Here is a 26,171-nt window from a genome sequence, read left to right as displayed (position 1 = left end):
TACTTTTTTCTATGGTGGAGCGGGACAGAGAGAGAGAAAGGAAGGGTTTTCTAGCCTCATACCCACTCCACTCTCATTTTTAAATATAATTGACTGTTAACCTATATAATAAATAATTATAATTAAAATTTTTATATTCTATTTAAAAATTATGAATTTAAAATTTATTAATAATATAAATCTTATCATTTTCTATAAATTTATAATAATTAATCTATAATATTCAATAAGTAAAAACTTAATTTATTAATGTATATTAAAATTGCACTATCAAAATTGTGTTAATCTTAATAAATTTATTATATTTAAAAAATATATATATCTTGAAATTAAGATAGTCACAGAAAGTTAAACTCACTTTAATTTTTTATTCTTTTAAAAAATATATATATATTGTTGGCAGGACAATTTTTTAAACGGTTATCACTGTGATAGTACCATTTTTTTTAATATTTATCCAGTTTTGACAATTTTTGACACGTAGAATTTATTTCGTACAGTATTGCTATTGAAATGATACAATATGTACCATGTACTGTGAACCAGTACACAATTAAATTTATTGGTTTGAGTAGAATTTATTTTATTTTATTTTAGAAACTGATTTTGAGATGAGCCGAGAATTTCAACTGTATGTTTCTGCACCTCTCATGTTGATAATCATAACCGAATTGAGAGAAGCTTGATCCCAGCAAACTAAGTTGAACTGCATACCAAAAATTCATTTCTACTGCGTAGATCCTGGGAGACCCAGAACAACTAATTGGATAGAGAATCATACAGATACCTTCCCTCATATGATGTAACCAAAACAATTGAAGGGAGAACATGAGAAAGGACCAAAAAGAAATAATTCCCTGCTATACCCCCTTTTTACATACGGCTCCCACAAAATCATATGTACTGGATTACAATGGATTTTAACAAAAAATGCTTACATCCTCAGCCTAGGAATGAGGCAAAAGGAGAGGTTCCAAAGCGATTAAGCAACCACAGGTCCAAGTCAATACTCTTCTAGACACCTCAACAAGGATCACAACCACGATTTAGTATCATCTCTTGCAAGAACTGACAGTGAGCTGCCTTTCGGTTTCTCTGCTAATTTCATAAAGCAGGTAATAATGTTCCAATGCAGAAGTTAACTGGTGGTAAATCATCTGATCTTTCCTAGTTGTAGATTTTTACTGGTTTCTCAAATGTATGACGATTCTGCAGAATTTAGTTAAGGTCATCAAGGAGAATTCAAATAGCATTGTAAAATTTCTCATCATCCTTGCTAAAACTGATAACTCATTCATCTGATTGCCTGTACAATCAGTTAAGGCCTTCAATGTATTAAATCCATAAAACAAGAGGACTTTCCTTGTATATTGAACATTCAGACAATCCGCACCAAGGGACCAGCTTGGATAATGCAACAGGAGTATAGAATTGAACTCCTGAGATTTTTTTCCCCTTTTCAATGGGGTTGTCATTTATCAGTTCTAAGAACGTTTTATTTTAGTTGATAATTCACATCACTATTGTCATTATCATGCCCTTGGATCCCTATATCCAAATCAAGTAATAGTTTGCAGCAGTAAAGCAATACAGATAATATTGTAAACGAGAAGAAGGCATTTTCAGCACAGACCAAGGTGACATAAGTAAGGGAGATATAAGTACCTGGTTTGCTGCAAATGACCTTTTAGGGGCATTGTCAGAATGTTCCAGTCCAAGGTACTGGTCCCAAGCACCATAAATATCCCTTCTCTGAAAATAGATAAAAGATAAATGGATCCACCATACAACGGAAGACAAGTGTGCATAGATATACAGCATCTGCACTCAGTATCTATGCTATGTGCATTTGTTTTTTTTTTTTTTGTTTTTGGAGTGGGGGAGGAGGAAGATGTATAGAAAGAAAGAGAGAAAGAACACACACCTGAAATTGACAAGACACAACATCGGAGTCCTGAAGGTATTCTGGCCGACCCAATGACAAAAATGCAAATTTCCACTGAATGAACAGAAAAATATACTCAGAGAACTAGACCAATATTCCTTTGTTCTGATAAAAACATAAACATACAAGTTTTGCTTTCTACAATACGACAATATGTATGGAAAATGTACCCTTGAAAACATATACATAAAACATTTAGTTTCCACAATTCGACAAGAATTGCATATGTATATATATGGGGAGTGTACCTTTGAAAAAGCTTCACATGGAACCTGTAGTTTTTTCTGAATGCGCACTTTTACTTCTGATAAAGTTTCACCCTCATGAATCACGAGGAAAAATGGTTCCCCAAAATTCTGCACCTGCTGTTGGGAAAATTAACCACCACAACAATAACAAATAAAGAAGAATCCTTAGTTACCATTTCATATGCAATAGCAGACAATAACTATGAAAACAATATGTGAAAAGACTGTAGTCCATGAACATTGAGAGAAAACAAACCCTGTTCACCTGGTTATGTGCCATGTCTTTCATAAAATGATACACATGAATCAAGCGATCATGAGGACCAAGGTTTTTCTCTTCTTCTGGAATCTGAGCCAACAAGTAGCAAATATTTGGAGCAACCCAAAGAAGAAGAATTAGTAAATAATGCAAAAAAAGAAAAAGAAAAGACATAAGATATTTTGATTCATTATCAGGAATAGAATCAATGCTATTGGCCAATCTGTGAATCACTCAAGATTCATATCAAGACATCTGATTATAAGAAGAAAAAGAAACTAAACAGGCAAATTGGAGTGTTGCAACAAAGTATATAGAAATTGAGGGAGACAAGAAAGACTTAAAATCATCTAATTTAATCTCTCACCTACCTAATTCAGATAGATCCTGTTTCTGCTACAACTATCTGCTAAATCTCTAATTTTGTTGAGAAAAAAAGTGATAGGTCTAATAAATGATACAGCATGGAATAGCCTGTTCTCATCCTTTCAACACAAAGCCTCTCAACAACCTAACTACTAAGTGTGCTAATTAAAGCCTTACACAGACTGGATCTCTGAATAATTTATCCTACCCAAGAAGAAAGAAGGTATCTTCAAATAAAGCAGCAAATGCTAGTTGATCAAGCATACCACAAATAACCATGACCAAAAAAAGAAAACGATGCAAAGGTGGCAAGACCTGGGACAAAATAATCAGAAATCAGAACTGGACTAGCAAGATTCCTATACAAGAGCTTCTAAAAAGCCATGAGTTCCATGAAGTTCAATACTTTCAACAATCATCAGCCTTCTAAAATGCCAATTAAGTAAATTGACAATCATGCGGATTTCTCTATTCTAATATAATGTTGACAAGTGCAACTACAATTAAAAAAACAATGAAACCAGAATTTCAATTATTAATAGACTTTAAATTTTAGCACTGATATACGAAAATCCACCTTGACATGTGCCTGGCAAAATAAAAGTCCAAAGATGGGACATACCTCCTCTGCACGAAGTGTCCAGTATTGATCATTGATGCTCTCGATTTTCTCATTTAGTGGGAAAATCTACAAAGGTATAATGAATCATAAGGCAACAAAAACGAACAAGAGACCTTAGATAAAGAATGAAATCAACAAGCAATACTGCATATATTTGTTGCTTTAGGCTCCCAAAAATAGCACATTTATTTGAAAAATGTTATGTACTTTCCAAAAATCCAAGTTCAAAATCTATTTTTTCTTACCAGGTGAGGGTGGGAGATAATATGTTGCGCATGACTGGTCTATGGAGAGGCACATTATGCCCAATCCAAATAATTTGGGAGTGAAGAAGATTACTTCACTTGAGGCCCCCCCTAACACCCTGTAGCTTGCAACAAGACAAACAAGCAGCCTATGTGGAGGTTCCCTTGAGGATGGTTGATTCCCTAAAAATTCATTCTAGTCGGACTCCTTGGATCAGGATCATTTGTTGGATTGCTTTCTCTGAACCTTGTATGGAAAAGAAAGGCCCCAAAACTTCTCTCCCCCAACCCCAGGTTTTGTTTCCCTCTCCTGGAAAGCTGCGTAGAGCGCATCATCACTATTGACAAGAAGTATTATCTACGCCTGAGAGAGAAGGAATCACTTAAACCATCTTCTATCATGCCCTAAAGAAAGAAGATTATGGAATTCGACCTTCAATTTACTTGAGCTCAACTAGGTGGTAAATGGGTCAGTGATGATAATCTTGGGCTCTGGAGAAGGATTAGAAGGCGGAGGTGTATACCCAAGTATTTAAAATTAAACTCTCTGCACTTTGATGGGAAGACAAACTTGCAGGAAGGGCCTCGGGTCCTTCCACTTAGAGGAAGACATGCAAGCTATAGTTCCTGACACAAGAGAGAAAGAGAAGCCAGAACAAACATGGGAAGAATTCAAGCAACACCACAATTTGCAGTTTAGACTCTTATCCACAGCAACAAGCTGGGAGAGCTTCCAATTTGTGCCAAACAGAGACTGTTTACAAGTAGGAATACATATTCGAGCTGTTATCTTCCCATGCATCTTCATTTACATCTGGGAAAGAGGTGTAATTTCTTTTAGTACTCTTGCTAGAATCAATTAATATGGATCTGAAACGATAGTGTACATCAGACTTAATATAGCACGAGCTTAGCTAGCTTTTATGAGGGGCAGGGAGACAAAAGCCAAATTGGAAGTCCCAAGCACGTGAAGAAAAGCCTCAACAGAAACAACTAAACCACAATTTGCTGAACAGTCGATTCCGTTTGAGACCGAAGAAAGGCCAAAATGACCGATCTTTTAATTGTGACAATCTGTATCAATTAGGGCATCTTCCTAAAAAGCTAATTTAGCAAGAGTTGGCTAACCACCCAGTCCAGCCGAAATCGGAGAAAACTTTACTAGGTGCAACTAGTGCCTTAAATGAACACCGTGTTCCCAGTCCAAGAAGAAGGCAAGTCCTCTAGCAACTGAAAACTAAGCTCAAATTCATCTCCAAGTTATTTCCTCTAACTTTAAAGCAGGACTAGGCTCATCAATGTCACAACTTCCCTGAGAGTGAGATCAAGAATGTATTTGAGGAAATAGTGCTCTTCTTCTGTAATTCAGGCCCCTACTCTGGTTATAGTACTGATGTATGAAAATTTAGAATTAATTTGTCTACTTAGAGATAAAGGTTGATCAAACACAGGCCCAAACTTGGTCAATATCCAATTCAGCTCTAGTTACTTATTAGCTTTCTTATAAAGCAAATTAACTTCACGGGAGGAGATAAAATTAAGAGTTTAATGCCTTCCAAATTAATCTGGAATGTCTTGTGTAATGAAGAAAAACCAGAGAGACCTGAATTGCCAAGGCCAGTGGTCATTAAGCACCTCCTTGAACCCTAGCAATTGAGAGAGAATAAAATCTGGGCAGAAATGTCAGCTTCCAAGACTTGTCAGGACTACAACACAAATTGCAGGACTTTGGACCTACTCCCATTTGGCACTACCACATGCAATTCTTTATGATTCTTGATTGGAATATGCAACATGGTTGTATAGGCAGTACCTTTTATTAATTCCCATAATCAATAATTTATTTATGCTATCTAGACATAACTAATTCTACATTAGTCTTCCTAGTTTTCTTTGGTCATTCTCTTTAATAGCAAATATTAAAAAGTATATATACACAGACTTTCTAAAATGTGTATTCTATTGAATATTACAGTCCTATATACAAAAACTTTCTAGGATGAAAAAGGAAATAATTAATTAATTACGATTAATTATATAAAGTGTAATTTACCATACACTTTTTAACCTAATTTACAATTTCTTTAACATTGTCCTTCGAATCGGGAAACAAATATTGTCCATCTCATTTTACAAATAAGAGTTTGAAATATTGGATTGCTAAAACCTTTAGTCAACATATCAGCTAGTTGAGAACTGATAGACATGTATGAAATATAATTTAGGTCACTATCGAGTTTTTCTTTGATAAAGTCCCTATCGACCTCGATATACTTGGTCTATTCACGTTACGCTGGATTGTGTGTAATACATATAGTTGACTTGTTGTCATAATATAGGTATATGAAGTTTTCCATATTGATCATAAGATCTTAAAAAATTCTTCTTATTTATAGTAGTTCACATATCCTTTGTGCTATCCTTTAAAATTTTGATTATGCACTTGATCTAGCAACTCATATGTTGCTTCTTACTTCTACAGACGATTAGGTTATCTCCAAGGAAGATATAATATTTTTAGTAGATTTTTTGTTTATAACTGATTATGCATAATCTGAATCCATATAAACTTCTAGGAGTAGTCTATTATTCTTTCTGAATATAATTCCTTTTCTAGGGGACCTTTTTTTAGCATTAGTCTCCTATTCCTCTCACTTAAAGTTCAATTCAGCATTAGTCACTGTTTCTGAAGTTGGAATTTGTAATAAAGAACAAAATAAATGAACTAGTTTGACTAACACGTAAACTGGTCAAGAGACTAAGTCCAGTCAAAATTGGTTTAAAAGTCAAGAAAAGAGCACAAATTTGTAATGCTCACTCATGGCTTACAGGCGTATGGGGCTCATCCATAAATTTTTTGGTCACAAAAGCATAAGGGTTCCTACAATAGGCTTAGCTTGAAGAGGTGATAGTAGATTAAGTGGCAGTGTGAGATGTTGTTTCCGAAAATGCCGAGAGTGAGAGAGGCATCAGTTGAACACTCTTGTAGTGGCAAGTGACACAGTTTTCAATAGGATTTTGTGGTAGGCCTTTGGGTTTCAACAGGACGAAAGATTCTTGTATCTTAGTGGTGATTGTGTCAAACACCTTCTCCCTGTAGGTAATAAATGATTCTGCATCATTATTTCACAAGTAACAACCATGACAAAGATTCTTCCCCTCCTGATCAACTTAGGCAAAAATACATTCTCTAGCTGCCTCCCAATTGAAAAAAGCAACAATTGATGGCGCCTTAACCTTCCAGATCAACTCTGCAGGCTGCTGCATATTGGTTCCATTTTTCTTGATCAGATGTATGTAAAAGGTCTTCATAGTAAAAGTCCCTTTTGAGTTAAGCCTCCAGATAAAATGATCTTTGTCCCCATTAGGATTTGAAAGAAACACCGGAAGGGATTCAATATTCATCAACCTCCCAATTATTGAGATTCTGAGAAATCTCCACAAACGAGCCATTTTCCCTCTGGACTAGGAAAGCCTCGTGGACAATGTCCACCTTATGCAAGCAAGCACAAAATTCTGGGAAAATTGGGTTATAAGCATCCCACCATCTAACCACTCACTCATACCAAAATTTCACTCTCTCTCTAGACCTAACCCTCCACTTAATGCACTTCAGAAATTCCTCCCTCCCCATGCATATCTTTCCACAACCTAAAACCATGTGGTTCAAAAGAAATCCTTGTAAACCAATCTAAGTCTTTTGTGCCAAATTTAACCCTAATTGTTCTTCTCCACAAGCCATCACTCTCCAGCATAAACCTCCACAACCATTTCTTTGGAAGAGCCTTGTTCTCCTCACCAAAAATCTCAAACCACCCTGTTGGATTGGTTATTTAACCACATCCCATGCAATAAGATGGTATTTCCTCCGGTCCTTAGAATCACTCTATAAGAACCTATATTGGATGACCTCCAATTTCTTGGCAATGCTAACAGGCTTGTAAGTATGTACATATAATAAATTGGGATATTTTTGTGGTGCTCTATTTGAGAGTACATCTTCACCCCTTCAATAAAAGATTTCTCTTCCACCCAAATAAACAGTACTTAAACCTCATCACCACAGAGTCCCAAGTTGACATCCCTATACTTTACCCCCCGATGCATTTCCACGTACTTGATCAATATAGTTTAGAAAAACTGCACCCTAAAATTCTAATCAAAATTTTGTTTTCGATATTACCTCCTAGACTCACCAGTTCAGACTTTACTAAATTGGTATTAAGTCCCAAGACTGCATAAAAACTTAGAAGAACACACCTAATACTGAGGATAGCTATGTCATCTGGTTCAAGAAATAACAGTTTGTTGTCTGCAAAAAATAAATGTATCACCTCTTTGGCATCCTCCCACCTTCCACTTTCAAACTCCTAAACATCCTAAGATACCTGGCCCTCATAAACATTTTGTTCAAAACTTCCATAACAATGATAAAGAGAAGACAATAAAGGATCTCCTTGTCTGATACCTTTAGAGGCTTTGAAAAAAGAGAATGGACATCATTCACCATAGCTACAAACGACGCTGAGAAAATGCAGGACATAACCCACTTGAACCATTTAAAACCGCCAGAGAAATGGCGAATTAGGTTAAACAGTATAAAAGTCAATTATATCCTATATAGTAAATTAGGATAAATGACGTGATTCCCAATAGTTCCGAATCAACGTCCGAGGAAGAATCCTAGAGTGAACAGGATACCAGCGGGAAGATTGCTTGCGTGACCGCAGACATGCAAGCACGCAGGCGCGCATGCGAGGCACAACCAGCACGCACGCATACAGCAGGTTCTCCGCGTACGCACAAGGGAAGCATGCGCACTGCCAGTGCGGGCGCACATGATGCGCACGCAGGGCCGCACGCCCGCGAGTCCTTTTCCCGCACGGACAAGGATTCCTACCTGCGGGAGGATTCCCGCGAGCTGTTGGACCAGTCTTCGAATGGGCTGGATTTTTTTACAGCTCAGCAGGTACTCCAGACCCTAGATGAGTTCAATATGGTCCAAGGCAGCCGGTCCAAGAGGCTAGAGCCCAAGAATTGAAGGCCCCAAGGCCTTGTTTCCAAGAACGAGCCCAATAAAGGCTTGCCAAGCCTAAACCGAGAGGGCCAGAGAAGTGTGGCTGCTGCCCAAGAAGAAGCCCGAGGTTCTACTAAGCCCGGTCTTGACCCAAGCCCACCATGGCTGAGAGAACCCAAAGAGAAGGAGGCCTGCTCGCATGAGGAGACCTGTCCTTGTTGAATCCGATGTGGAGGAGAATAAACCACCTTCCATGACCGATAAGGAGGAACAAGAGGTCCGACCTGAAGAGCAAGCGAGCAAGGAAATTCTTGGCCTTAAAGGACACAAAAACCCAGAGGGAGAAGGAGGTTGTTTGAAGGAATCCGATGCCAAAAGGAAGGAGACTTTTCTTCCAACTTTACCACTTCAACTCGACATGAAGACACCCTTTCATGGAAGATTCTTTATTGAAATTTACAGACTTCAATGAGGAGAAGAATATTCAAGAAATAGAGATTAGAAATCCACATGAACGAGTCGTCCAAGAGCAACTACCAAGCGGCCGAGAAGAATTCTTCATGCTGAAGTCTTCTTGCCAAATCCGACTACAAGATCACCAAAATTCCAGCAACTCTACATCAAGTTCCTCGCAAGAAAATCTTTAAAGAATTAAAGAAGACGAAGCCGTATGTAATTCTGAGACCATACTCGAAGAGGAGGTTGAATTCAGCCAAGAGAGGGAAACTTATTTTAAAATCTATTTTATTGCTTTTAATATCCCATTTAGATAAAATTCGATTATCTTATTGTTTTAGTTTAAGAGTTTTACTTAAATTAAGTTTAAGTATTCAAATAGGAAATTGTAATCCTACTTCACATTGGATTAGAAAATAAAAGTTTATATAAAGGTTTTACTTCTTAGGTTGTAATCACAATTCAGTTATTCAATAAAATTCAAAACTTTTGCTTTCTTAAAATTAGCTTGCCTAATTTTTGAGTGTTCTTCAAATTCTTCAAGTTAAGGAGCTTTCAAAAGTCTTATTGAGCCAGAGAATCAGGATTGACTTATCGGGTAAACCGTGACGTCCTTCCTTTTTTTTTATTTCTCTATATCTTGATTTTGCATGTCATATAGGTGGGTATTGTTTTAGGTAGGAAGGGTAAATTAGGTGGTTAAGTCTTCTGATTCCTATGTTGGTTGAGATTTCGGGAGTCAAAACAATCATTCCCCGTCCCTCCCGCATCAATAAAGGGTATAGAAGTAAATTATATCATATGTAATTAATTATATAATTAATTGTCTATTTCTTTTTCCACCATAGAAAACGTGTATATATATATATATAGGGCTGTATATTCAACAAAATAGACATCAGCCATTCTTGATATGGTATCAGAGCCCTAATTAAAGAAATTCTAACCTCAATTACAAACTTTATTCGGCCTTCATTGCCGAAATAGAAAAGAAACATCCTAAATGAGTTAGGTCAGCTTTCATAACTGACCAGTGCACACTAGCTGTTAGCCATTGCTGTCAGCCACTGGTAGCAACCAAATCGGCCTTCATCACCGGCACCAGAACCTTTAGTTGTGTACTCAGACACAACCACACTGCAAACATACAGAGCAACTCTGTGTTGTTGTCACCTGTGGCAACGCCATCTATCATGACCTGACGCAAACACAACCCTCTTGCAACCAAATGGAGCCGTTGGGCACAACCACGACCAGATGCAGATGTGACCCTCTCGCAACCAAACTTAAACGCTAGACTAATACGCGACACCATCTGTCGGGACACGACTCCATCGCAAGACACTATGTACAACACTCGCCCTCTACACCACCCTCTACTCCAGCCTTTGTCTAGGTGTATGATGCTCAAGAGATATACAGTGCTCACCCTTAATCTTTGTCGCGTCTCTGCTACTGTTGTACTTATACATGCAACCTGTGCACAGTGTCGTGTTTCTCAATTCAAATCCAAGTTGTCGAATCAACAACATAGAAGCAAAGCTGCAGATTCCCTCTTCAGGCCACCACTTATATTCCTAGTAAAATTCCTTCTTTTTTTTTTTTTTTTTGCCTTAATTATCATACAATTCTTGAAGAATGTCGGAGGTAACATCAAGAATATCATATAATTCTTGAAGGAAGTTGGAGGTAACATCCCAAAAAACTGGAGCCCAATCCTACATGGGAAGTCTCATAACCAAATTTCTGGCAATCCAGGAGGCCTATTGTTTTACAGGCAAAAATTATTTCAGCCAGTCTCAATTAATCTGGACTACCTTCAAAGATAAAAGCAAGCTCAACTATCTTTTAGGTGCTGGACCAAAACCTACAGATCCCACATTTGATGCTTGGGACAAAAAGAACTTTATGATCATGGCATGACTTTTGAACTTTATGACTCTAGAAACAAATAAGACCATAAAGTTCTTACCCCCTGCAAAAGTAGTGTGAGATGCAATTGGCGAAACATACTCTAAAATCAAGGACATTACATAAGTTTATACCCTGAAGATCAAGACATGGTCCACCAAACAAAGGAATAGGCCAGCAAATGAATATTTTTACTTATTAAAAAACTAATGGCAAGAACTGAATCAGTACCAAAACTTGACCATAGATTGCAGTAAAGATATAGCCTGAACTTAAGAAATTTACACAAAAAGTTTGTGAGTATCAATTTCTGCTAGGACTAAATTTTGAGTACAATCAAGAACGAGTTCAGATCTTGGGAAAAGAAGCAATAACATCACTCAACGATGCTATTTTCACTGTAACAGCGGAAGGGAATAGAACAGGGGTTATGCTAGAACCTTATCCCACTCATAGTTCAATCCTGATCTTTTACGAGGTTCTAGACCTCACTAGCAGACAAAAGAGATGAATTCGACATAGGGAATGGATAACAAGACAACCTTGTTGTTTCTTTTGTGAAAAAACCAGATATACCAAAGCAAAATGTTAGAAATTGTAAGCAAGTCCAGTACCTCAAGTAAAAAATAGGGATACAAAAATGTCTTACGAAGATTCCCAAACAAATTCATATAATCAACCAATAAGAAAAAGAAATACCTGTCGATCTTACTACTTTTAAAACTGAGTGTTATAAGTCAATTAATGCACATTCCGAAAAAAGTGCACCAACAAGCAATTTACAGAATAACCCGTTACCTAAAAGGGTAACCTAGAAAAGGAATTATGTTCAGAAAGAGTAATAAATTGTTTCTTAAAGTCTATTATGATTTATATCATACAGAGTCAGTTATAGACAGAAGGTTTACCAGTAACCCCTCACCTCCAACCAAACACCACAAACAAAACAAGCATTAAACACCCCAGGACTCTCTAAAGAAGACTTCAATTGCATATTTGTCTTCTTCTGGGGCTCTAGGACTCTTCATTTGCCTCTGATCGACAAGAACTTCAACCTCCTTAATCCCGTTTCCAAACATAGGTCACAAACATGTCATCGTACATCAGATACTTCCACCCTCCACCTACCTCAGTATAATCTAGAATAAATATCCACCTTGTGCCACCTTCGCTTTGCTCCCTTAATTCTAGAAAACTTCTCTTATTTTGCCCAAATGGAAATAGAGGGTCCTAGCCACACCCTATGCTCACCAACTACAGAGTTACAACATCTACCCTAGGAAGACCCACTAACAACTATAAAGAACCATTTTATCTCAAAGATATATTGGTAGACGGAAAACCCATCACAACATTCTATATAGCCAAACTATGTAATGAATTTCATTATCTAGAACCACATAAAAAGACTTCCTTTCTATCATCATGAACTTTCTTCAAAATAGACAACATGGCAGACGGGACTAGCCCAAATTCAAGGAATGTCTCAAAAACCAAGAAACTCTCTTTTCAAACAATTTCTCTCTCTAAACAATGTTTAATCATGCCAAAAACTTCTATGGATACTAAAGGTGAAATTTATAGACCATCTTCTCTTCATAAGTTCCAAATTTCCATTCTATTCATTTGCTATAGGTAATAAGCCACTTATGCAGAACTAGAATAGAAGATTCCACCATAGACTAAACTTAGCATAGTTAATTAGGTTCATCAAGAGGGATTTCCAAAATAAAACCTCCATGATAGTACCCATTAGCACAATAAGTTCCAGTTTGTCGTACCTATTTCATCAGAGTGGGAAAAAAATGAAGTTTGCTTCATACCTTGTAGATCTTGTGATGGAAGACTTCAACAAGTCTAAGTTCTGCGCTGGGATGAGACAACTCAACCTGTTCAAAATGCAAGATTTGAGGAATTTGATTTCCCAAAACAAACATAATACTTCTGATCATAAATAAACAATTCAAAATGCTGAACTTAACGGAAATTATTGAAACTAGAAAAATCCAGGGTAGAAGGACAAAAAGAAAGAGAACTCTTTGCAGTCAAATCCACATGATAAGAAATTCAATGAGGCCACATTTTGAAATGATTTAAGAAGAGGATTTTAGATATTTAAGCAACAGAGGTGCAACAATTACCTTTGTCTTGAGGTCATTAAGCACATCTGCCACGGTGCTTTCTTTGGGTAATCTAATGGTATGAATTACTACCTGAGTGCATAGACAAGAAATGAGACATGAAATTTTATGGTATCTTTTCACACAAATAGCTGAACTTTCTGCACTCACTTCGTCCTTGGTAGAAAGATGAAAAGCAACATTTAATGTTTTCAGGCCTTGAAGTTCTGGCAAAGGAATGTCCAGTACTTCATAATATAAAATATCAGAAACCTATAAAAAAATGAGTAAGATTATATGTTCTAACGAACAATCTACTGACAAAACACTAAGGCACAATACCATTATCATACAGAATTAAACTCATGTGAAAAATGACCTTATTGAAATGGATCAGCATATTAGATAAGGAATCTATCTCTCGGTACTTGATAGGTTGGGGTTTAGGTTGCTGAGAATAACAATTATGAGATGTAAGCCTGATTTTCAATGGATCATCCAAGCCAAGATGACCAGCTAGCCTTTCCACAACATCATCATAGGTGTACAACTTCAACCTGAACATCGGAACACAGATCTTTGTTCAACTGACTACGCCTAATCCATAATAATGAAAGATGTTATTTTAAAACACACTTACAACTCAATAGAGAATTCATCCTCCTTTGGTCTCTGTAAAGATCGAAAGCGAACAACCTATAATGTAGCAAAACATGCAGAAACTTAATTTAACTGCAATTTAATACTAAAAAATTTGCAGATAGTAAGAGGTTCAAAAAGGTAAATAGTTTGACTGCATTTTTTTCTTGTTTTCTGCAACTCAGACATAAAAAAATAGTGAAAGAAATCCAGTCCTTTCCATTGTATCAAGCAAAGCCAAAAACAAAACAAAAATTACAGTGAACGTCATAAGACATGGAGAAGGCAAAAATATGACGAATAGCCAGTCAAATAAGAGAAAAGGTTCCTGACTAATCCAGGTTCAGAATTAACCCCCTATAATGCATCGTCTAAAAGCATCCTAAGACAAAAAAGGAAATGAGATTGCAAGATGTTGAAATATTAGAATAATTCCTTGTCAGAATGTAAATATTTAATTTCCTGTTTTAGGATTATTCTCTTCCTTATTCTAGGGAGAAAATATTCTCTAAACTTGTAAAATGTTTAGTTTCTGTTAGAGGATCATTTTGTTTCTTTATTTTAGGGAGAATTCTCCAGCTAAGCTGATTGTGAATTAGCTAATATTAGGAGATTTGATGGGAAGAATTAGTTACGAAAAGTTTGGCAGATGAATTACTTTTTAACCTAATGTTTTCTGCCATGTACAGATGCAGAAAAGTGAGATAATAAGAAAAAACTTCCTTTTTTCATTTTCTTCTTTTCTAATATTGTAATTTTTTCATGATATCAGAGCAACCATTCTGGGATAGTAATCTTTGAACCTGTAGTTGCCTAAATCATGTCTGAACAAGACAACTCTTCCTCCTCCAATGTGACCATTAGTCATGGTTATGGCTCCCTCAACACTGGAACTACTGTAAAAAGTAATCTTCTGCCCCTATCTGGTCATAAATTGTACGGCCACAATTTCATCCAATGTTCACAATCAGTTATGATCTTGTGGGAAAGGAAAAGAAGATTATATCACTATGAAGCCAAAAGAAGATGATCCCTCATATTGGACGTGGAAACTGGAGAACAGTATGGGTATGTCATAACTTCCATGACAACTGAAACTGGAGAAAATTTCATGTGCTATAAAACTGCCAAGGAAATCTGGGAGTCACAACACATCAGCCATCTTCAAGATTAAAAGCTCTCTTGATGCCTTGAAGCAAGGTGAGAAGCCGGAGACCAAATACTACAATGCCCTAACTTGTCATGGTCAGAAGCTTGACATCTTCAAGGAGTTGAAATGGAGATGACTGGAAGATGCCAAACAACAACAAAAGGTGGTAGAAAATTAGAGGATTTTCAAACCTTGTTTGGTCTAAAAAACATCTTGATGATGTTAAGAGCAGAATCTTAGTATTAAGCCCTTACCAAGCATTCGAGAAGTTTTCTCTGAGATTTACAAGCGAGGAAAATAGAAGAAAAGTCATTCTTGGACCAGCATCTTGAACCTGCAAAAAGGCATCTGCCCTTGTAGTTCAAGGAACCCAACTTGGCCAAAATAGCAGATAACATAAAAAGACTAGACCCTGGTGTGAACATTGAAGCAAGAAAGGTCATATAAAAGATGTCTGTTGGAACCTCCACGGCAAACCACCTGACTGGAAGTCTGCTCAGGAAGATACAAACGTGTAAATACAGCAACAACTGAAGAGAAGAGTCCACTGAGTCCAGCCCCTTCAGCAAGGAGCAAATAGATGCACTGCAGCGATTACTCCAGGAAGCTCTTCAAAATGGCACTGCTTGTGTAGGCACCGCCTCAATTGCAACGAAAGGTAATTGCTTAAATGCTCTAAGAATTAGACTTAAAAAAATAGTTCATGGATCGTGGACTCTGGAGCCTCACATGATTGGGGATACATCATATCAGAAGATTATAACCCGTGCCATGACAATATCACAGTTCATATTGCAGATGGATTAAGGTCGAAGGTTGCTGGTACAAGTTCAGTTTTTATCTCCAAGGAAATAAAATTAAACTTGGTGTTAGTTATTCCAAACTTGGACTGCAATTTAGTTTCAGTATCTAGAAATAAAGATAAAGATGCCATGATGTGGCATTATCTTTTTGGAGATTCCAACTTATTGTATCTTAAAAAACTTATTCTTTGCTTATTCAATAAAAGTCCAGAAAATTTTCAATATGAAGTTTGTCAATAGTCTAAACATGCACATAATTCCTACCCAATTCAGTCTTAAAACCCTTCAAAACCTTTTTCCATAATCCGCAGCGATATATGAAGGTCCATCTAGAATCAAGAATATAACAGGTTCTGGAGGGTTTGCTCTCTTTATTGATGATCACATTTGACTTATGTGGCTATTTCTAGCGAAGGAAAAATAAAAAGTTGGACACACTTTCAAGAATTTGAACAATGTAGTCTAAATACTATTTCAAGTAAAAATTAGAGTGCTCAAGTAAAAATTAGAGTGCTCAAGAAATACTTCTATTCATTCTTGGGACTTACTACTTGAACAAGGAATAGTTCATTAGAATTCGTGCATTGACACACCAAAACAAATTGGTGTTGTTGAATGGAAGAATCTAAACCTTTTAAAAGTTACAAGAACACTGATGCTAGACATGAATGTTCGAAAACATTTTTGGGCCAAAGCAGTCCTCACTGCTGAGACCTAATAAAAAGGATGTCATCTAGAGTTTTACACTTCAAAACACCAGGTCAAACACTTCTTCTGTCCTACCCGAAGGTCAGACTTGCATCTAATATCCCTATTAAAATTTCTGGTTGCATTACAATCGTTCACATTAGTCTCCAATACCGCAACAAAGTGGATCCTCGATCAACAAAATGCATCTTTCTATGCTACTCCTCTCACCAAAAAGGTTACAAGTGTGATTCTCCAATCACCAAAAAGTTTTACTCATCAATGGAAGTCATGCTTTTTTAGTCACAGCCCTATCACCTAAAACGAAATTTAGGGGGAGACATGAACAATGAATGAATGTTAGTTTTGGGAACTGGCTCTTGAACCCGAAACAAAGCAGCCCGTGTCCACTCCTTAAATTGAGCCCATTTCTATAGTCTCTGAACCTGAAACAATGGCTTCATCTAATGTGTCACCTCCGAAGACATCGTGGAGTTAAGAAATTTCTAAATCAACACAAGTTAGAGGAAAAGAACTTTTAACTTATTCTCAAAGACAAAAACTAGTAAAGGAGCTAGAAGAATGCACAATATTGAGAGAAACTCAAGAACCAGAACTGAATTCAGAGATCCAAAATTCCATACAGGTAACTTGACTACATAGTGAAGTAAGAATGTTGGAGGAGTAAAAGATATCTAAGGAAACTCAGTGTTTCTACTTTGTGATAATAATGTTGTACTAAGTATTGCAATGAACACACAACCTCATAATCGAAATAGTAATTACAAAGATTTGAAATATATTACTGATATACCTTTTACCCTAATGAAGCCCTAATTTGTACTTTTTACCTTTTCCCTTTAATCTGGTGAATAGATATTATCTATTCCCAACTTGGGAATAATCACCTAAGTACAGGATTAGTTAATTATTTAGTCAAAACATCGGTAGGTTGTGAAGTAGTTGACATGTATGGAATACAAATCAATTCACTATCCAGCTTCCCGTTAATGAAGTGTTTGTCTACTTCAATGTGTTTACTTTTATCATATTGTACTGGATTGTGAGTGATGCTAATTGCTGATTTATTGTCACAGTAAAGTCTCATAGGTTCATCCTACTGTCTCCATATGTTTTAAAATTATCTTCAACCATAAAAGTTCATACATTTCTTGGACCATATTCCCGAACTCTGATTCTGCATTAGGTTGGACTATTACATTCTATTTCTTACTTCTCCAAGTCACTAAATCAAGAAAAGTGCAATGTCTAGAAGTGGATCTCTTATCAACTAGTGATCCAACATACTTCATGTCAGTGTATGCTTCAAGAAGTAGTTCATTTTCTCTTTTGAATGTATTCTTTCCCCAAAGTACCATTCATATAGTATAGGAATACAAAAAGTTAGGAAAAAAGAATACTACATATTTCTTATATTTCATTCCATAGGTTTAGGGGTATATATATATAGAGGAGAGATCTATATATGGAAACATAAATCACCGTATTAATGATAGGAAATCAACTAATAATAACATAAGAATATTCCATAATATATTTTGTAATATTTTAACAATCCCCCTCAAGTTGAAGCATAAATATTAATCATGTCCAGTTTGTTACGAAAATATGCAATTCGGGTTTCATTCAAAATTTTTGTGAATACATTACCTAGTTGTTCTCCTGTTTTCACATAACCAGTAGAAATCAAGTTCTCCTAGATCTTTTCACGAATGAAGTGACAATCAATCTCGATATGTTGGTTCTTTCATAGTACACCAAATTTAAAGCAATATGAAAGACAACTTGATTATCATACCAGAGTTTTGCAGGTAGTATAGGATTTAAATCTACTTCCGCCAAGAGGTGTTGTATCCATAAGACTTCACATGTGAACTAAGTCATAACTCTTTATTCGGACTCTGCACTGGACCGGGACACAATGGTATGCTTCTTACTCCTCCATTATATTAGGTTCCCATCAACAAAAACACAATAATCTATAGCAGCTCTTCTATCAATTTTAGATACAGCCCAATCAGCATCTGCAAAGAATTCAATGTGAGTGTGCCCAGATTGCTAAATAATATACCAAGTCCTGAAGCACCTTTTAGGTAACATAAGATCTGTTCTAAAGCTTCCCAATATTTGACAGTAGGTGTAGACATAATTGACTAACAACACTGACAAGATATGCAACATCTGAAAGAGTCCCTATGAGATAATTTAGTTTCTCAACTAATCGTTTGTACCTTTTCGGATCATCAAGGGGGTCACCATCATCTTTAGTAAGGTGTATATTTGGTACCATTGGTGTGTTACATGGTTTAGCTCCCAACTTTTCAGTTTGTAAAAATAGATCAAGTACATACATCCTCTAAGACAAGAACATCTCTTTACTTCTTGTTACTTCTACTCCCAATAAGTATTTTAACTAACCCAAGTCTTTGGTGTGAAACTTGATATGTAAGCATGATTTGAGGGAGGATATTCTTGCACAGTCATTTCCTGTAATAACAATATCATAAATATAGACAACAAGAAGTATAAGACCAGTTGCTGATTGTTTATAAAAGATCAAGTGATGACACTTGCTCATCTTCTGCTCAAATTCCATAGCTACTTTACTAAATTTCTCAAACTATGCATAGGGACTCTACTTCAAGCCATACAAAAATTTCTTCAAATGACACACTTTCCCATACTCCCCCTAAGCAATAAACTCAGGTGATTGGTATATACTTCTTTTAGGAGATCACCATGAAGGAATGCATTCTTAATATCCAACTGGTGTAAAGACCAATTTCGAAATGCCGCAATAGAGCTGAATAAACAGACATATGTAAATTTGGTCACCGGAGAGAATGTATCAGAATAATCAATCCCATAAGTTTGAACATAGTTTTTTGCTAAAAATTTGGCTTTAGGTCTTGCTACTGAGTCATCTGGGTTTACTTTGACTGAAAAGATCCATTTGAACCCCACGACCTTTCTTTGTTTGAGTAAATCTACCAAATCCCAAATATGATTTTCATCGAGAATATTTATCTTCTCAAGCATCGCAGTATGTCAGCCAGGATGATTCAAAACTTCTTTAACTGTCTTGAGTATGAAAATTGAATATATAGAAGTAATGAAAGAACTAGACGTAGGAGATAGATACTTATACAAAATAAAATTAGCAATAGGATAAGTTGGCTTAGGAATGATGCATTGACATTTACCTTTACAAAGACCAATAGGAAGATCGAGATTTTGTGAAGCAGAATTAGATGACGACGGATCTAGTGCAGTATGTTGTCTTCTTGAATAAACATGAACAATTAGTGGTGGCACTTGGGTCAGAAGCACACTAACACTATCATCAACTTACTCAAGTAGGGCTGTAGGTATACCATCTGGGCAAATAGTATTATCTGTTTACTCAGTGAAGGCATCTGGTGTGAAACTATAGATACGCCACTCATTGTCCGCTCCCTGATTTGTAGACTTGGACAATGAAAAGAAAAACAATGTATTCTCTGAAAAGACCACATCAGTTGATACTAAGTATTTATTAAGATCCAAAGGCGAGAATATCCCAAAAATACACACTTCAAGACCTTTGGGTCTAATTTTGTCACATTAAGTCGCACGTCTCGAACATAACAAGTGCTACCAAATATCTTAAATTGCACCGGAAATAAAGACTTATTTAGAAACAGAATACTGTAAGAAACATCTTCATCAAGTATTGTAGATGACATACGATTAATGAATAAACAAGCTGTGAAAACAGCATCAGCTCAGAATTGCTTAGGCACTTGCGTTTGGAACAAGAGGGCTCGAGTTGTTTCAAGTAAATGTTTGTTTTTCCTCTCAGCAACTCCATTTTGAAATTGTGTATAAACACACGAGAATTGGTGAAGAATCCCATGATGTCACACTAGATCGCACATCTTAAACACAACATATGCTACTAAATATCTTAGGTTGTACCAGAAACAAAGACTTGTTTGGAAACAGAAGACTGCAAAGAACATCTCCATCAAGTACTGTTGACGACATACAATTAATGAAGAAACAAGCCGTGGAGACAAACATCAGCTCAGAATTGGTTAGGGACTTGCGTTTGGAACAAGAGAGCTCGAGTTGTTTCAAGTAAACGTCTGTTTTTTCTCTCAACAACTCTAGTTTGAGATAGTGTATCAACATACGAGAATTGGTGAAGAATTCCATATTGCGTCATATAGTTCTGAAATTAATCTGACATATTTTTTGGCATTATAACTTCTTAATACATGCACAGAAATATTAAATTGTCTTGATTTCAGTACAAAAAACATAAAAGTGAGAAAATACTTCAAAATGATTCTTTATAAAATATATACAAATCATTCGAGAGAAATCATCCACAAAACTAACGAAATAGTTAAAACCTATTTTAGATGGAACAGAACAGGACCCCAAATATCATAATGAACTAACTCAAAAGTAGACTCGGCTAGTCTATTGACCCTTGAATTTGACGGACTACGGTGATGTTTTGCAAACCGACATGACTCGCAATCCAGTGAAAGTATACCATAAAATTGAGAACATATTTTCTTCAATACAGGTAGAGAAGGGAGTCATAATTGACAATATGTTTCAAATGTAGAGATAACACTAGAATAGATAATCGATCTAGACACCCAAGTATCAAGAATGTATAAACCATTTGATATATTTTTTTTACCAATAATCAGCTTTGTCGTAAGATTTTGAAAAACACAGTGATCAGAAAAGAATGCAATACAACAATTCAAATCTTTAGTCAACTTACTCATAGAAATCAGACTGAAGGCAAGTTTAAGTAAACTTAATACAGATGATAGATTAATAGATGAAATTGGTTGTGTAGCCCTATAACCCACAATGTTATAGGTCAATCCATCAGTAATAAGTACAGAAAAGATGTTTTGAAAGGTCGAAAACTAGAGAAAATATTAAGATTACCTATCATGTGATCTGTAACACCAGAATCAATTACCAATCTATTCGAAGAAAAGATAAGACATTTTTTCTCTGATTCAATAAGAGTAAAAAATTTATTTAAAGATTCCTGACACTGAGTGAATTTAGCCTATTCGTCAGTTGAAATCATAACAACTCTCTTAGAAGATGAGCTAGTAGTAGCAACAACAATATTAGTGGCATATGTCATCCGACTGCAATTCTGTAATTTCTTACAGTACCGCTTTATATGCTCTTGTTCACGATAGTAGTAGACAATATTATCACCCATTTTAATCCTAGAATACCCAAAACACAACAGCTAGAAATACACAAAAAACACTGCAAATAAACTAGAAATTTTGAGAAAATAGAGTACCTTTTATCACACAGAAACCAAAAAGAACCACACTATAAACACCGGAGACTGATTGCCGCTGCCGGAAAACCACCTGCCGCCACTGGAAAATGTCAAACAAGCTCCCTTCGACCAGAAATCACCACAGAACCAGAATACACACCTGAATCCGAAATGTAGCTCCCAAAATCGCCTCAAATCTCGCTGGCAAACGGGAAAAGGTTTACTGTCGCGAGATCCGCTCAGCCTCGGGTTTCCTCCGCTCCGGCCTTCTAGTTTCATGCTCAGAACCAACCGACTAAGCATCCCTTCACCTTCTAACTTTGCATGGGACAAACACGACGCCGCAGCTTCAAATTGTAGCACAAACAACCGGCAAACCCGACTCCGTGACTCGAAAAAGCGGCACAAATGGCCTATTCCTCTTCTTCTGCGTACACTACCGTGCTGGCTGCACTCTGAACTGGCTGGAGATCGGTGGTTGAGTTCCTCCGATGCTGGGAATTGGTTGTTCAACCCTTCTTTGGTCTGATGTATTATGATCCCTTAAAACCTAACCCTAACCCTAACTCTAACCGTAGCTCTGATATCATGTAAAGAGTTAGGGAAGAAGAACACTATATATTTCTTATATTTTATTCCATAAGTTTAGAGATATATATACATAGAGGAGAGATCTAAATATGGAAATATAAATCACCCTGTTAATGTTAGAAAATCAACTAATAATTACATAAGAATATTCCGTAATATATTTTGTAATATTTTAACAAGTACTACATCGTTTACGTGTAGGTGCACTTCTTTAGACTTGTCTGCTCTCGTATGTGATAAGCATATGCAATCACTGGCTTGTTATGTGATAAGTATATCAATGTTCTTACTACTTTCCGGTACATTTCCTTGTCTACATCTAAATCTTCTTTTGGCAGTCCTAGTTTATAATCAGGCTCAACAAATGTAATAGCCAACTTGCATGCGAGTTTGCCGCATTCCTTTAACAGATCTATGACACACGGATTCTGAAGCATTTAAACTTACCCTCAAGTTGAGTATAAATGATAGTTTAAAACTAGAAAAGAATATGATTGACTTCATCTTTTGACTTGAATAAAAAGAGTCAAGTTATCCAAGTACAATTATCAGCAAAAAAAGTCAATCATCAAGTCCCAAATATATTAGGAAAATTTGAGAGACCCTAAATGTCATTATGAATCAAGATAAAAACTACTTTGATTATTAAGGAAAAAAATTACATATTGGTAATTTTTCAGTTGACATACATCGTAATGTAACTTTTCATTATTAGAATTAGAAAATGAATAAGAAAACATAACCTTGAGAACATAGAAAGAAGTATGTCGTACTCTTTGGTGATATACTAATAATTTGTCTAGTTTACTGGTGAAGAATGCAATCCGTGATCTCTCAGGTGTATCTAGGAAGTAAAATTTGTCCTAGGTCTCAGCACGTTCAATCATCCTTTTCGAGATCTAATCCAAACTAACTTTATAATTAAGGTCTTGGGATAATTTAATTACTAATATAAGGTTTGTGCATAGTCATTAAACATGAAGGACATCAATAAGAGTAAAATGAATGATGAATTTTATACTTCTCACTCCTGTTACTGCGGTCAACAAACCATTAGTAATGACAATTTTTCTATTATTAGGACATGAAGGATAAGTAGTAAAAAACTTGGCGGTGTTTGTCATATGATTAGTAGCTCCTAGGTCCACAATCCATAATATAAGAAAAGATTTCTTTGAGACATTTAAACAATGAGAAATAGGAAACTACCTCAATGTGCTATATATTTTTCATTTTGCTCAAGTCAGGCCCATAATTACTTAATCCATGTCTGAAATCATAAGTCTCTGTTGTCCTCTCTTTCTGGGCTATATATTTTTGTCCTTAATTCTTCTTGTATCCCAATCCTTGTTAAAAGTGGTCGGTTTACCATGAAGCTTACAACATTTCTCCTCTCTGTGCCTTGGTTTCTTACAGAAAGTATGCTAGAGATTTTCTCTATTCTCCCTGCTGATAACTAAGGTTTCACTATGATTTAATTGTTTTTTTAAAAAAATACAAAGTGTTATATATTAACATGGTAACATGAAAACGAGGGTACCAACTATACACAAAATCGTTTACAATGATGTAAAAGTATCAATAACACTCTCAAAATCCACCTCACTATTAATATCATGGCTTAACAAAATTGACCCAAAAGAATGTATTCACCTATCTTTAATTCTATTTAAGCTACTCTCAATACTATCAAAAACTCTACTATTTCTCTCTTTCTAAATGACCTACCAAACAGTCAAAAGGATAATGTTAGCTGTGATAATCTGACTCTCCACTAAGCTTGTCTCGAGTATATGATATGTATGACTATTAATGTCATGGCCTAAAATTGACCCAAAAGAATGTATTCACCTATCTTTAATTCTATTTAAGCTACTCTCAATACTATCAAAAACTCTACTATTTCTCTCTTTCTAAATGACCTAGCAAACAGTCAAAAGGATAATGTTAGCTGTGATAATCTGACTCTCCACTAAGCTTGTCTCGAGTATATGATATGTATGATTGTATGTGTGCATGTGATTAGAATCATAATTTAAATTCACATTCCAAGTTTCAAGCCAAATGGAATAAAAACGATGAGATTCAGAGAGCCGAAATCCCATAAGAAGAGTTTTTTTCTCAATAGAAGAAACCAAGTTTTCTAAACCCAGGAATGCTTTTCAAGGCTAGAATAATATCATAAAAGACAAGAAAATACTTTGGGAACATAATAAAACAGTTGGGTGAAGAATCGAGAGAGAAATCCCTCATGTGAGAGAGGAAATTCCCTGAGAAGCCCTAATTGACCCTTTTGGGTTGATTTATATACCAAAACTAAAATACATGGAATTTGAGCCTCAAATTTGATTGAGGAATAGCCAAGACATTAAGGAAGAAAGTGTGTGGAAAAAGAAAAATGTCCATAGAAGAAAATTTGGGAGAAATGAGGCCAAACTCGAGAGGCATGCACATGGGAGACAGTTTTGACCTTTTGGGCTTTATTGAGCCATAAGTGACCCAAATGGACTCAAATGAAGCCCAAACAAAAACCATGTGATAGCTGCCTGCATGAGGAACACATGAAGCATAAGTTTGCCCAAAAAGATTAAGAATTGAGCAAGTTATGGAGTTTTGAAGTGAAGGTATGTGCATGAAGTGCAGTTTTAGGCCTTACGGGTTTAGTTGGGCCTAACGTGGTCCAAAACAACTTGAATAGGGTCCAAATCTGGTGTGGAAGCTCCTAAAAGGAGGATAAGGATGTGTGTGGTGTTTGGATAAAGATGGGATACTCTATAATTACTTAGGGGTGAAAGAAGAGGGAAAAAAGAGAAAAATGGATAAGCTTGAGGAATTGAGGTGGCAACCTCACCATTTGCCACCTCAACCCCACTTGGCCGACCCTTTGGGCTTCCCTCCCCTATAAATAGGGGTGAAGAGATGGGAAATGCATTCTGCAGTGAAGGGGAGCAAAGTTAGAAGGAGAAAGAAGAGAGAGAGAGAATAGAAAAAAGAGAGAAAAAGGTGCCTACGTAAGAGAAGTGAGGGAATTTGAGGGAATTTGGGAGTCTTTCCTAAAGGAAACTTTGCCCAAATTGTGAGAAGAAGGGAAAGGAAGGAAGAAACCAAAAGAAAAGAGATAAAAAGAGGGAGAAAGCTCATAACCATCACAAGGGAACCTGCGAGCTTAAGATAAGTTTTCTCCATCAATTGTATTCCATTTCTCTTAAACTTTTGATATTAGTTTCTAAATGTTGTGAGGGATATTTTTGGTGTTAGAAATACCTTAAAAACATTTCGAAACTCCACCGAATTTTTGAAAGAAAAAAGCTCCAAATTAAGTCGGAATTCTGCCGAAGTTAAGATTGCGAGTGATACAAAGTAAGGCCGTTTAAACTTCTTTTTCTTAGAAGTGTAATTTTCATATGAAAATGGTATTTTTGGATTAAAAATTATCAATATTCCAAGGGGAGACTACCGAAAATTTGGTAGAAAATTAAGATAAACTAAGGGGAGACTTTACCCATTTGAAAATAAGGAATTAAGATTTTCATAAGGCGAGACTTTCTTGCGTTAATCGAGAAATTTAAAAGTTTTATAAAGAAAATTTTTTTGCCAGATTGAGTAGAGTAATTAGAGCTCGTGTAAGAGGAGACCCTACCCAAATCAAGGTTGCGTAGGATTCGAGATAAGTGGATATTGTGATCGCATAGCATACATAGTTTTCAAGTGTTTTCATCATTTATACGTACTTTCATATATAAAATGCAAGTGTTTTGTGAAAGTGTTATTGTGTTT

The 26,171-nt window shown here is 36.0% G+C and overlaps 1 protein-coding gene across 8 annotated transcripts in view; it reads right to left on the bottom strand.

Moving 5' to 3' along the window:
* Positions 1–697: 697 nt before the first annotated feature.
* LOC110810403 (ubiquitin C-terminal hydrolase 13-like) overlaps positions 698–26,171 on the bottom strand; it is a 71,403-nt gene continuing 45,929 nt past the window's right edge. For 6 of the 8 annotated variants that reach the window (XM_088209082.1, XM_088209085.1, XM_088209090.1 and 3 more), the window contains 11 exons: positions 13,830–13,885; positions 13,569–13,746; positions 13,361–13,462; positions 13,211–13,282; positions 12,893–12,958; positions 3,441–3,506; positions 2,459–2,542; positions 2,194–2,310; positions 1,925–1,999; positions 1,666–1,752; positions 698–1,209 (listed from right to left, as the gene is read on the bottom strand). In XM_088209082.1, the coding sequence (XP_088065208.1) occupies positions 1,168–1,209; positions 1,666–1,752; positions 1,925–1,999; positions 2,194–2,310; positions 2,459–2,542; positions 3,441–3,506; positions 12,893–12,958; positions 13,211–13,282; positions 13,361–13,462; positions 13,569–13,746; positions 13,830–13,885 (945 nt within the window). In that variant the 3' untranslated portion in view covers positions 698–1,167. The remainder of the gene's footprint in view (positions 1,210–1,665; positions 1,753–1,924; positions 2,000–2,193; positions 2,311–2,458; positions 2,543–3,440; positions 3,507–12,892; positions 12,959–13,210; positions 13,283–13,360; positions 13,463–13,568; positions 13,747–13,829; positions 13,886–26,171) is intronic. The other 2 variants (XM_088209084.1, XM_088209089.1) reach the window with 2 other exon arrangements.

The sequence above is a fragment of the Carica papaya genome, chromosome 8, assembly GCF_054855325.1.
Source record: "Carica papaya isolate Zhongbai chromosome 8, ASM5485532v1, whole genome shotgun sequence".
Taxonomy (NCBI): Eukaryota; Viridiplantae; Streptophyta; class Magnoliopsida; order Brassicales; family Caricaceae; genus Carica; species Carica papaya.
This window is presented reverse-complemented; position numbering and strand designations above follow the sequence as displayed.